The sequence below is a fragment of the Cucumis melo genome, chromosome 8 (assembly GCF_025177605.1).
Source record: "Cucumis melo cultivar AY chromosome 8, USDA_Cmelo_AY_1.0, whole genome shotgun sequence".
Taxonomy (NCBI): domain Eukaryota; kingdom Viridiplantae; phylum Streptophyta; class Magnoliopsida; order Cucurbitales; family Cucurbitaceae; genus Cucumis; species Cucumis melo.
Genome location: NC_066864.1, coordinates 22,197,047 through 22,209,282, shown reverse-complemented (window position 1 = coordinate 22,209,282; position 12,236 = coordinate 22,197,047). Strand labels below are relative to the sequence as shown.

Sequence of the window (12,236 nt, the reverse complement as noted above, 5' to 3'; positions counted from 1 at the left end):
TTTAATAACAGGATACTATTATCTGTGCGATGCGGGATATCCAAACGCGGAGAAGTTTCTCGCCCCGTACAGAGGCCAGCGGTACCATTTGCAAGAGTGGCGTGGTGCTGCAAATGCGCCAACAAATGCAAAGGAGTACTTCAACATGAAGCACTCCTCGGCAAGGAATGTTATTGAGCGCGCGTTCGGTGTTCTCAAGGGTCGTTGGGTCATTCTTCGTAGGAAGTCGTACTATCCCCTTCAAGTCCAGTGTCGCACTATACTAGCATGTGCCTTGCTTCACAATTTGATCAACATGGAAATGACATATTGCGATGATGTTGACGACGAGGACGAGGGGGACTCCACGTACGCGACGACCACCGCTTCAGAAGACATTCAGTACATGAGACAACAAACGAGTGGTCTCAGTGGCGTGACGACCTAGCCGAATCGATGTTCACCGATTGGCAGTTGCGTAACGCTTAGCTAAGACAATTTTACATTACAAGTTTTCGATTGTAAGGTTGAAATTCTATCATGTCTAAAATGTACTGTAAAAAGTAATATGGGGTGTTGTATACGAAATGTACGCGTGCCATGAATTTGTATCATGCCTTTTTTTTACTGTTAAATTGTGAAATTACTTACGTACTCCATGTATTTTTTCTAATTTCTCATTCTCAGTATGTCAACCTCAAATCATGCCCCGAGACATGTCTGGACGAAGGAGGAGGAAGGCACTCTTGTGGAATGTTTAATGGAGTTGGTGTCAATGGGGGGATGGAAATCAGATAATGGTACGTTCCGCCCAGGTTACCTTGCACAGTTGGTATGCATGATGGTGGAGAAACTACCTGAATGTCAGGTCCGAGCAGCAACTGTAATTGATTGTAGAATTAAGACACTGAAGCGAACATTCCAGGCCATTGCCGAAATGCGGGTTGCAGCGTGCAGTGGCTTTGGGTGGAACAATGAAGAGAAATGTATCATTGCGGAGAAGGAATTATTTGATAATTGGGTTAAGGTAAGGAAAATAATTTAAACGTCACACAACGTTTACAATGTATATTTACTTAACAATTTTTCAATCAGTACTCATACGTGATATTTTTTTTGCTTGCAGTCGCATCCTATAGCGAAGGGACTCCTCAACAAACCATTCCCGTATTACGACGAACTTACATATGTCTTCGATCGCGATAGGGCGACCGGTCGCTTCGCTGAGACATTCGCGAACGTCGGGTCTAACGAGCCTGGTGGCGGATATGGCAGATTTGATATGGGGGATGGAAACGATGAGTTCCCGCCCGTGTACAGCCAGTGGATTGACCTCTTGCAGGACGATGTACGTGCATCCCGACCTTCTCGCGCTTCAGAGGGTAGGACCGGATCGAGTGGAACCAAGAGGAAGAGGGGAAGTCAGCGAGACTTCGATGTTGAAGCGATACATCTGGCGCTCGACCAAACAAACGAGCAACTCAGGCAGATTGCGGAGTGGCCTGCACGCAACCTTGCAAATGACAACCATGTGCGCACGAAATTCTTCCGCATATTGCGTGAGATGCCAGAACTTACGAGTTTGGATAGGGCGTTATTGCAAATGCATCTTTTGTCTCGTATGGACGACCTTTGGGGGTTTCGTACTCATGCCTGAGGATGAGAGGGAGGGATTTTGTAGAGTCCTCCTACGAGACATAGAGAGATAGTTTATGTTTCTACGGACCTGGGTTGCTTATTATTTCCTTACGTTTTTTTGTCTATCATGTTGACTATTTATGCATTTCCTATTGTAAAGAACTTATTTTCGTCCTTGCTAATGTTTATTTTAAATTAAGGAAAATAGTCACAATTTCTCAAAAGCGTTATAACGGCTATTTATATAGGTTTAAAATAGGAGGACATCGCTATCGCCGATTAGAAATATTAAATAATCTTTTTATCTTTCTAAAAAATGAATTGTAATAAATTTTTCACAATATGTTCAGAAATTAATTTTAATTTGGACAATTGTATGTACTAATTTAATAACATTACACATACAACAAATTATTTGCAATAAGACGGATTCGAGGGTTTCATAAAAAAGTATGCAATAATTTTTTTTTTATCATATTTACAATCTAATTTAAAAAATATTATACCACATAAAAAAAGTTATTAACCCGACCCATTTAACAATTTTCCCAAATAAAATTTATCATAAAATCCACATAAACCTACCCACCTAATCCTTCCCCCAAACACATTTTATCATAAAATTCCCATAAAACTACCCATCTAACCCTTCCTAAAAACACATATTATCATAAAACTACATTTTTAAACCCTTCCCCCAAACAAGAGTTATGATAAAACTAGGTTTAACTTAACACTAGTTTTATCTTTAACACTAACCCTACCCTATAAATCAACCCTTCCCCAAACGCACGCAAGGATTATTTTCTGAACTAATTTTTGAACTCCCTCCAAGGATTATTTTCTCTCAAACCACATTCTCTCTCTACCGAAAACGCAAATGCAAAGCATATTCTCTCTCTCCACCGAAAACGCAAACACAAAACACATTCTTTCTCTCTACCGAAAACGCAACTCGCCGGCGATTCCGCTCTAGCCACCCACCGATTCCACTACAGCCACCCGCCGATTCCACTACAGCCACCCGCCGCCGTCGATTCCACTCCAGCCACTGCCGTCAAATAAAGGGTTGCAACGCCGTCTACGTATTTGCTTCGCCGTTCGGTACTTCTCCTCCGGTACAAGATCTTCCGCCGTCCGGTGCTTTATTCCATTCGTGCTCTTTATCTTTTGTTCGTTTCCTTCACTCTCTTTTCTCCCGTTTGTATTTTTTTTCTGAAATTTGAGTTACTTGATTGCTATTTTAAGTGTGTATGCTTTGTAATCTTTGTATTCAAATTAAGTATGATTTGGGTGTACGAATTTGCTCAATATTTTTAGCTAATATTAAGGCTCTCATATTTTCCACTTTCTGATGCATATCAGTAGGCTAGATGAATACTTTCTTTTGATATCAGTTGGCTTCATTACCTGTGAAGGCTTTGGTTAACGGAGCTTCCATGTTTTATTATTATACTCAGTAAGCATTCGCTTCTTACTATGATTATCATGTTGCCTATCTTAAATTAAAGTACAGCAAATTAAACTTTTTATGTATTACTATTTTGTCTCTGATGAATTGTTCTAGTCATTACTTCTCGCTGTTTTGTTTATCAGAACAATTGAGTCAGTGATCGTTTTCTGTCACTTCATAAATTTACGTTAATTGCATTCCAAATTTCTGTACACGAAAGTAGAAAATAAACCAGTCAATGGAAATGTACCAAAATCAGTAGACCAAAGTAGGAACGAAATCAGTCAATGGAATGCATCTGAAATCAGTAGAAATAAATCAGTGAATCGAAAAGTAACGAAATCGGCGAATGGAAATCAGCCACAAAATGTATGAGATGTAACATAAGCATTCAGATGTATGTGCATACAGGTAAAGATCTACTCATCATCGGCTTGTGTTTGAAAATCCTACTCATAAGAATACCTCTCTACCATGCTCAATTTAGACCTATTGCTAGCCAAGACCAAGAAGCACCTGTTCTACATCATTAAACGACAACCCGAAATGCCAAGTTTAACACCGAGCGGGAAGGGGGTTAGATCGAGCGACAAGGAAAACATTTAACGAGAAAAACACATAAGCATGTTCACGGAGAACATGCAAAAAAAGAGAAAACTAAAAGGAGTTTGGAAGCAGTGCCGGTGGAGGGTTGCCTTCAACAAACCTACATTCGTTTTCGCGGAGTGAAAGAGACGGATGAGAGAGATGTAGATCGGCGTTGGGCATCATCATAGGAAACTCCTTTTCCATGGAAACGGGGAAATGGATTTTTTGGCAAAAAAATCCATATTGGCCAAACTTCCCGTCAACGAATTGACACAAAACGAAAATGGAAGAGAATAGGGAGAACAAGAAACCACAAAAATTGGAAGTGGAAGAAGAAGACGATCGAAAATTTCAACACGGATTGATCAAGAGTGAAACACGGGTTGAAGGGAAACAAATGGGAGGGGTTTTCGGCAAAGATAATCGACGAAAATTTCAACGAATCAATGCAAAATGAAAATGGAAGAGATTAGGGAGAAGAAGAAACCACATAAATTGAAAGTGGAAGAAGAAGAGAATTGAAAATTTCAACACTGATTGCGGGTAGAGTAAACACGAGTTGAAGGGAAAGAAATGGGAGAAGTTTTCGACAGAGTGGTTTTCGAATAGGGTAGGGATAAAATAGGGATTATGGAAACCCTAAAACTTGGGCCAAACGGGGGTTAGTGTTGGGATAAGCTAAGCCCACAATGATTACACTTAACCCTAAACAACCCCTCTGGATCTATCTAGCCAATAAAAAGGTAGAAAATCCTACTATAACGGGTAAATAGTTTAGCCTATTTTTCTATATTTAAAAAGCTGCTAATAAATATATATCAAATGAATTTTGAACTGAGACACGCAATTTTTACAATATTTCCAAGATGTCAAAGAGAAAAATTTGAGAAACCTACTTTGATTTATTTTTCAAGATATACCTACTTTAGAATTCTTTTTATCCATTGTAATGTTTATGATCTTCTGATTGTTCAGATTCACATTTCTATAAGAACTGACATTTTATGCAGTAAAGATTTTATCGACGATTTCGAGGTATAATTGCTTTTTTTTAACTTCCTCTCGCTTCATAATCTCACTGGAATTTTCTTTCAAGCAACGTTCATGATCAGAGAGTATTTTTGGGTTTTGACTTGTTACGAGTGAAATGTTATTTCCTGCTTTCACGTTCCATTTTCTATTCGGTTGACTAAATTGTGGTTTATTGAAGTTTATGGACTAAATTGTTACTAGACTAGATAAACTAAACCATACCTCTACGAAACTTTAAGGATCAAATCTGTTTGCCTTATGACTTCTTTCTTAAGTGTTTGTCGTTTGCTCGTTGGTCTTTTGCTGACTTTGGCTTAACGTTCATGTGTTCTCTAGCTTTGATTTCCTTTCTGGATATGGTTTGTTATGATTTTAAGTGTTTGCCTTTTGATGTCTCTTCGTTGTATCTCAATAGTATTGTCTTCTTTTGTTATTCTCAACTGCTTTATTCTCTTGAAGGCTAATGTATATTTTTAGGCCTTGGTCTCTTTTAAACTAGTATATATCTTAAACTAACATAACATAATGAGAATCATCTTTTTTTGACTACTTCAACACTAAAGTACATATAAGCAGTTTGATACAATAACCAAAAGAATGTTGTGGAAATATAAGTAATAAAACACAAAGCTAACAAAAATACTTGGACTCAACTTTTAGACTATACCTTTCTCTAACAACATTTTACTTCTCAATATCCAATGCATCCATACCAGCATAAATGAAGATAAAAATCTCTGCCACAAAAGATAATGTTGCAAAAGCATGGCTGTAAGTATCAATGAGTGATCACAAACAAATCAATTCTATAAATACTTCAGCATAAGATTTCAATTACAATAAAACTTGAAAATGAGGTTTCAAGCAAAAGAATAAACGTATCGTGGTATGAGTTTGGAACTATCATTCCCGTTATTCCAAGATGTGTAGTGAGACATGACAACCCCACAGAAGAAGACACTAAGAATACCACTAAGAAGAAACAACTGCAATAATAAACTATGAATATGTCATCACAAAGGAAATGGAATAAAAATTCATACAAGTAAAGATGATTATCCTTTTGACTTAACAACACATAAGGAGAAGACTTACTTCAACAATCTTATACGAGAGGTAGACCATCAAAATCATTGGAACAACTTCATAATCTGTAGGGTGCCTGAGATGTGTTATATAACATCTATATTAATAAGCCAAGCACACCTTGCAAGTAAATGTAATTAACTGCACGGAAGTATACTATTAGTGAATGTAACCCTTCACACGATCTCCTCAATGAGATCTTCAGATTGTTACAGGACAAGGGAAAGATAATATACATCCCTACATTTAGTCATTTGAACGATAAAAAGAAATTGAACAATATTCGTACCTGCCTAAGTATAGTTCGTTTATGATAAATGCACATAGCAGCCCAACCTCCAAAAAAGAAAATTAAAAAATATAAAGATATAACAAAAAATCAATGTAACCAAAGAGAAAACATAAATGAATAAAAAGAACAACAAATAAACGAACTTATTTTTAGACCATGAATATTAGAAGTTTCCATTTTAACTTACTTTATATAATTTAACAAACTATAAAAGTTCAATTGTTTTACAAATCTTCACTGAGGGGGCAGAGCAAAAACATATATACCTAAGAGAGCGGGAAAATTGTATACATTTTATATTCAATAATTCAATTGAATTTCAGTTGGAAAATCCTAACATAGCATTAGGTAAAGGATACTGTAGTAAAAGATTTAATCACCATAATGAGAATCTATCTTAATGAGAATCTATCTTTTTGTGTTTTAATATATACATATCTACGCACATTTGAGGAGTGCTTTACACATACACGCACGAGAGATAATGAGTGCCTAGACAAATTTTGCTCTCCTTGACTATTTTTGTTACTATTTCATGTTCAAGTCAATTCCATCCTATTCCAAAGAGATATTGATACATTTGAAGAGTTTTATAGGTTTTAGAAGTGCATCTTTATTGGTTGCAAATGCAACTCCAGAGAACTCTTAGTGGCAAGTTATAAGAAGCCAAACCTTTATTACTAAGCAATACCAATATTTAAGAGATGATGATTATCCTAAACACATAAAACTAAAAGCAATCTTGTATGACTAAACAAGTATGGAAAAAGTAGGTTAAGTTCATAGATATGATTCACCTTTTTAGTCTGTGTGCCAATTCCATAGGGACTACCTAGTCGGCTGTGTCAAATGTTAATCATCTCATTAGAACAGTAGAACAAGTTTTAAGAAAGGAAAACCAAACTCTGAAATGTTCTATAATGAGTGAAATTACATTAGTAATCTTGGGAAGATTTGACAATTTCCTTTCCTCGTGTAATGCTTGAATCAGCTCCTTCTTTTGTTTACGGTTTTCAGTACACAATTCCTATAGTAAAATCAATTGACATTTTAAAATTTAAAGTAAGCTATTTGCTGACAACAGAAAACTAAATAGTTTTAATAACATTACAGGGTTGAACACACGGAGCCTCCCATAGTAATAGAAATGGCTAAAGTGTCAACTTTGCAGTATTTTGATTGATTGGTGCATCTTGGTATGGTGCAGTTTTTGTATACCTAGGATACAGTTTGGTTGTGTTTTTGTTTTTTTCTTTTTTTTATAGAATAGGGTTTTGTCTACCGTAGCTAAGAGCTATATAGATGTCTGTAAAAGTTCCTTGGCTCCTGGATTATAGAAGACTTTGACAATCGCTTTTAAATTTGTTGAGCGGAAGTAACACTCATGAATGATGTTCTATTCTTGATCATAATTTTGAGCCTGAACTCTATGCGTGCCCATCATTTTAGTTGCTTGCCCACTCTCTCTCTCTGGTTGGGGATGGTGAAGTACCTCAATGCTGTTGGAAAGGGAGTGGTGAAGTACTTTGATGCTGTTGGAAAGGGAGTTTATAATTTGAAGGACCATAAGAAATATAGCTTCCGGATTTGGCTTTATGTATTTATTCATTTATTTGTTACTAGTTTTTGTTTTTTAGTAGTTCCATGTGAAACCAATTCATAATTGCTCAATTTATTTTTCATCAAGGATATTTAGATCAAGAAGTTGATTTATTTATGGGGAAAAAGTCAAGTTGTAACCTTAAACTTCATAGATTGAGTCTGTTGAAATTCTAAACTAGTAACTGTACCAATTAAATGCAATCAATTCTAGGCCCTTTGTTAGGATTTCATTTTAAAACCATAATTTTCATGTGTAAACCATTAAGTTGATCCTTTTTTAGGTTTCCGTTTTGCACAACTTAATTACATACAGGAACTAAGTGGGCAGTAGTGAGTAGTAATGACTTGCATTAATATGACCGCATTTTTTTTTTTTTTTAATTTTGTCTGCTTTCTCTAATGTTCTCTACTTATTTTGGAAGAACTACCCTTTATTTTTGGTAGATTTATGTATCAATTACTTGCTGTTATTGCCATTCTTGTTGTACTATTTTTCTTTTTCTTGTAAAGTTGCCTCCTTCCATATCTCCAAATACTTTTATTTACTTCCGAATACTTTTATTTACTTCATTAATTTTCTACTTCAATTCCTCCCAAGGCCAAACCATTCTTTTCTACCGTCATGTGTTACCCTTGAAGCCTCAAATTGATATTCCAAGAAACCACTTTCTTGCGATTCTTCCTTCCGCCCTCTGTACGACTATTCTTCCCCAGCGGCGGCACCTTCCGCTGCAGCAGCATCAGACAGACAACGGTGTCACATTTGGACGAGCAACGACGCTACAGTATGAGCGGCAGTATCTTTGAACGGCAGATTTTTCTGATTTCTACATGTTTGTTGGGTCGATTTTAGTTTGCTTATGAAAATTGTTGTCTATCGGGACTTCTCGAACTGTTGTGTGCTACAATTTTTCTTTTGATTTCTTGAATGTGTTTTTCAATTGAGGCGTTGTTCATCTGTATATCTCTTTAGTCTTTGCTGACATTACCTTGGTCTGTCCATTGGGGAACATGGAACGGAGCTTGCTCACTTGATGGTCATACTTTTTGAATGTAAGTTTTATTGTGTTTTTGAAGATTTGGAGTTCTTTCCTCGTTTGCTTGAAATATGACTTCAAGACCAGAACTACAAGCTCCTCCAGAAATATTCTACAACGATGCAGAGGCTCGAAAATATACTTCATCCTCGCGTATCATCGAAATTCAGGTATGCCTACCAGTGATCTTTGAATGATGCCCCTCCTAGTCTCAATTTTGTTCTTAGAAAGTGTCAGTAATATGGAATGCCTAGCTCAAAAGGGACAATCTAGTTATGGAAAAGGATTTGTCAGTGGCAAATTTAATTCAGGCTACTGACTTTTTTCCTGGCTTTTTGAACCAGAGTGCTGCGTCTTTTCGAATAATAGAAGTGGTTTCTCCATGCTATATGAGTTTTCTTATTTGTTTGTTGGTGTATGTTGAAGGCAAAAATCACAGATAGAGCATTGGAGCTTCTTACTTTGTCTGATGACGGAGTCCCCAGATTGCTTCTTGATATTGGTATCTGTCTTTCTCCATGTCCACATATACTATAACTCTTCAAATGTTAAAATTGAAAGCTTCAAGTTCATATGTCTTACAGACTTCTGAAATAGATAGTAAATCGTGGATGATGAGATGGACGTGAATAGTATCACAAACCGTTTCACTTTCTTGCTGCTTTTGCAGTTCTGTATGAAACTCTGGTCAAAAGTGGATAGAATGATTTGGTTTGTTCAAACAATGGATAATAAATATTTTGTTTTTTCATGTGTCCTATATGATGAATTTTATCATAATCTTCTATTTTTATTTCCATGCTTATATACATCCTTTTAGTGTCTTATGGATTATGGATAATGGATTCAGTGTGAATGATTCATTCAAGTCCATTTGACGTGGCCATAGACTACAGTGTACTATTGTGTTCATTAAAAGATGAGTGGACTTTTACCATGCTTTTCAGTTAGGATTCAGATTTCATATTCAATTTTGGTTTGTAGTTTCAAATTCTTGTATGCCTTCAAAAGGATTATTCTGAACATGTATGCTCTTTGAATACTTCAGGCTGTGGATCGGGTCTGAGTGGGGAAACATTGTCTGAGCATGGGCACCAGTGGATTGGTTTGGATATATCTCAATCAATGCTTAGTACGTGAATGATTTGAATTAATCTGAATATAATATAGTCGAATATATTATTTACTCCTAGGAACTTTGTTCACTATGCCTTATTTTTTTATTTTTTTTTTTAAAAATCAGATGTTGCATTGGAGCGGGAGACTGATGGTGAACTTTTACTTGGTGACATGGGTCAGGTATTTCATTCGTGATTGCAAGCTAACTAGTTTGCATTTTCCCCCTTTTCTAAGAAAACCTACTTTATTGTTAACGGTCAATTTATTTAAAAGAACGTTGTTATTCTGTAGTAAAAGTACAATCAAAACCTAATCACTACATGAGACGAAGGTTATCTTATTTTAATAAGAATCCTGAACCCGAATTTTTGCCTTCTGGCGCAGGGATTAGGAATTCGTCCTGGAGTTGTTGATGGGGCTATTAGCATCTCTGCGGTTCAGGTATAATACTCGGCTTTTGTTTGTGGTTATTGAGTGATCACCTATCACCGCAAGGTTGTTGTGGGGTCGAAGTTGCAAATTGTAATATTAGCATTATCTTGCCTCATCCTTTCTGGTTCTTTTATGATTGTATGACCAATCTATTAGCTTTGGAAGTTGTAGAGGTGAAGTGCAGTTCTTAACTTGGTGTTTATTTAAAATAAGTTGATTATTTGAGGAGCATGTCTCACTTTCACTTCGTTCTTACAGTTAGAAGTTCCTTCTAAGAATTACTTCTCTGAATATATATATATATATATATATATATATATATATATATATATATATATATATATATATATTTCCTAATCCTTGTTCAATGTACCTGTGAAGTCGAAGCTTCTGGACTTTGCCCTGCATTTATCTGACTAATTGATCTTCTATTTTTATTTATTTATTTATTTTATTTGTTATAATTTTACAGTGGTTGTGCAACGCTGACAAGTCCTCTCATAATCCTCGACTAAGATTGAAGTATGTGTTACAAATTTCTCACCATCAGCTTTAAGAATAAACTGCATGCTGCTTGAAATATTTGACAGATGGATGTGAAATGAAATACGTATTTACTAAGAATTTTTTGCTCAAATCATTTTAGGGCCTTCTTTGAATCGCTATACAAATGCTTAGCTAGGGGTGCAAGAGCAGTGTTGCAAGTTTATCCTGAAAATGTGCACCAGCGTGAGTTGATTCTAGGTTTTGCCATGCGAGCAGGATTTGCTGGTGGTGTCGTCGTTGATTACCCACACAGGTATGATTATGCTTGATATTTTTAATTAAACATGTATCCTAAAACCATTATTTAAAATTTTATCTACATTGCCTCTTGCTGATTTCAAGACAATATAATGGAGGATATAACTACCTTGAATAGGATCTGTTCTATAAGTTGTAACCATGTGAGTCCAAATGTCCAATACGAGGTTATATGCTAATTTTATTCTCAAAGCAAAAAAAGTTGCTAGATCAAGTGAAAAGCAAAGCAAGTGAAATCTTATTGTGAGTCTAGAAGGATATTCAGATGATGTTGATTATTGGTTTAGTTATTAGTTGTCAGTTATCTTTTAGGAATTTTGATGGATTGCTAACTCAGGATTGATATATACAATACACAGTGCGAGGAGTAGAAAAGAGTACCTAGTGCTGACTTGCGGTCCGCCATCAATTAGTACAACTGTTCCAAAGGGAAAAGATGGAGACTGTGAGAGCTGTTCTGATGATGATGTTGCTGAAGATGATGAAAATCAAACCGTATGTTTTCTTGCTGCCTATTCGCACAACATGATTTTCCTTTGATATATATGAATATCATCTGGTTTAGAGTTGAAAATGACTGTAAAATGCATCAATTGGATTGTAGGTTCGTATGGCAGCACCAAGGAAAAGGCAGAAAATCATGAAGAGAGGCAGAGGAAGAGAGTGGGTACTGAAGAAGAAGGAACAGATGAGAAGAAAAGGAAACATTGTCCCTCCTGACTCGAAATACACAGCCCGAAAACGCAAGGCTTGCTTTTGAATATTGCATTTTTCATTTTATTCTTGTGATTACTTAAGCTATTACATAAAAAGTTATAAGAATTATTGAGCTTTGATTGAATTTTTCCGTCCGTCTTCAAATTCAACCATATATATTATGTATATGGTGAATGGATTGAAGGCAGAGTGAAATTTTGTAGTATATGTTATCAGTTATATTATTGAGATTAGTTTTTATAATTCTGTTGTGGGTATGTTAAGAATGAGTTACTATAATTATACAAAAACAAATAAAAGAGCGAATGAGAAATTACTTAACAAATTTTAAAAATAACGGTATCAGAGCAGTTAGACTCACATCACAATCTCCTCCTTCGTTTATAAATTTTTTTCTTCTCTTTCTTCTCTCCAATCCATGGCTTCCCTGTCAAAGAGTTTATCGAAGGAACTTCAT

The 12,236-nt window shown here is 35.9% G+C and overlaps 1 protein-coding gene across 7 annotated transcripts; it reads left to right on the top strand.

Annotated features, from left to right (window-relative positions):
• The first annotated feature begins 2,425 nt into the window (after positions 1 to 2,425).
• Positions 2,426 to 12,022, top strand: LOC103486075 (18S rRNA (guanine-N(7))-methyltransferase RID2-like). Of its 7 annotated transcripts, none has more exons than XM_051089328.1 (11): positions 2,443 to 2,735; positions 4,634 to 4,693; positions 8,748 to 8,877; positions 9,134 to 9,209; positions 9,756 to 9,839; positions 9,951 to 10,006; positions 10,211 to 10,267; positions 10,731 to 10,780; positions 10,905 to 11,057; positions 11,422 to 11,557; positions 11,667 to 12,022. In XM_051089328.1, the coding sequence occupies exons 3-11, from the start codon at positions 8,779 to 8,781 to the stop codon at positions 11,820 to 11,822; spliced, it is 867 nt and encodes a 288-aa protein (XP_050945285.1). In that variant the 5' UTR covers positions 2,443 to 2,735; positions 4,634 to 4,693; positions 8,748 to 8,778; the 3' UTR covers positions 11,823 to 12,022. The 7 variants fall into 7 exon arrangements, with proteins under 7 accessions (XP_008442118.2, XP_050945285.1, XP_050945286.1 ...); XM_051089329.1 differs by having other exon boundaries at positions 2,443 to 2,789; XM_008443899.3 differs by lacking the exon at positions 2,443 to 2,735 and adding an exon at positions 3,061 to 3,076.
• The last annotated feature ends 214 nt before the right edge of the window (positions 12,023 to 12,236 follow it).

Bases quoted from the DNA above. Each gene is read 5' to 3' on its own strand.
- LOC103486075 (XM_008443896.3), top strand. From the start codon at position 8,779: ATGACTTCAAGACCAGAACTACAAGCTCCTCCAGAAATATTCTACAAC. The intron at 9,210-9,755 runs GTATCTGTCTTT...TGAATACTTCAG, and splicing joins CAGATTGCTTCTTGATATTG to GCTGTGGATCGGGTCTGAGT. The intron at 11,058-11,421 runs GTATGATTATGC...TACAATACACAG, and splicing joins GTCGTTGATTACCCACACAG to TGCGAGGAGTAGAAAAGAGT.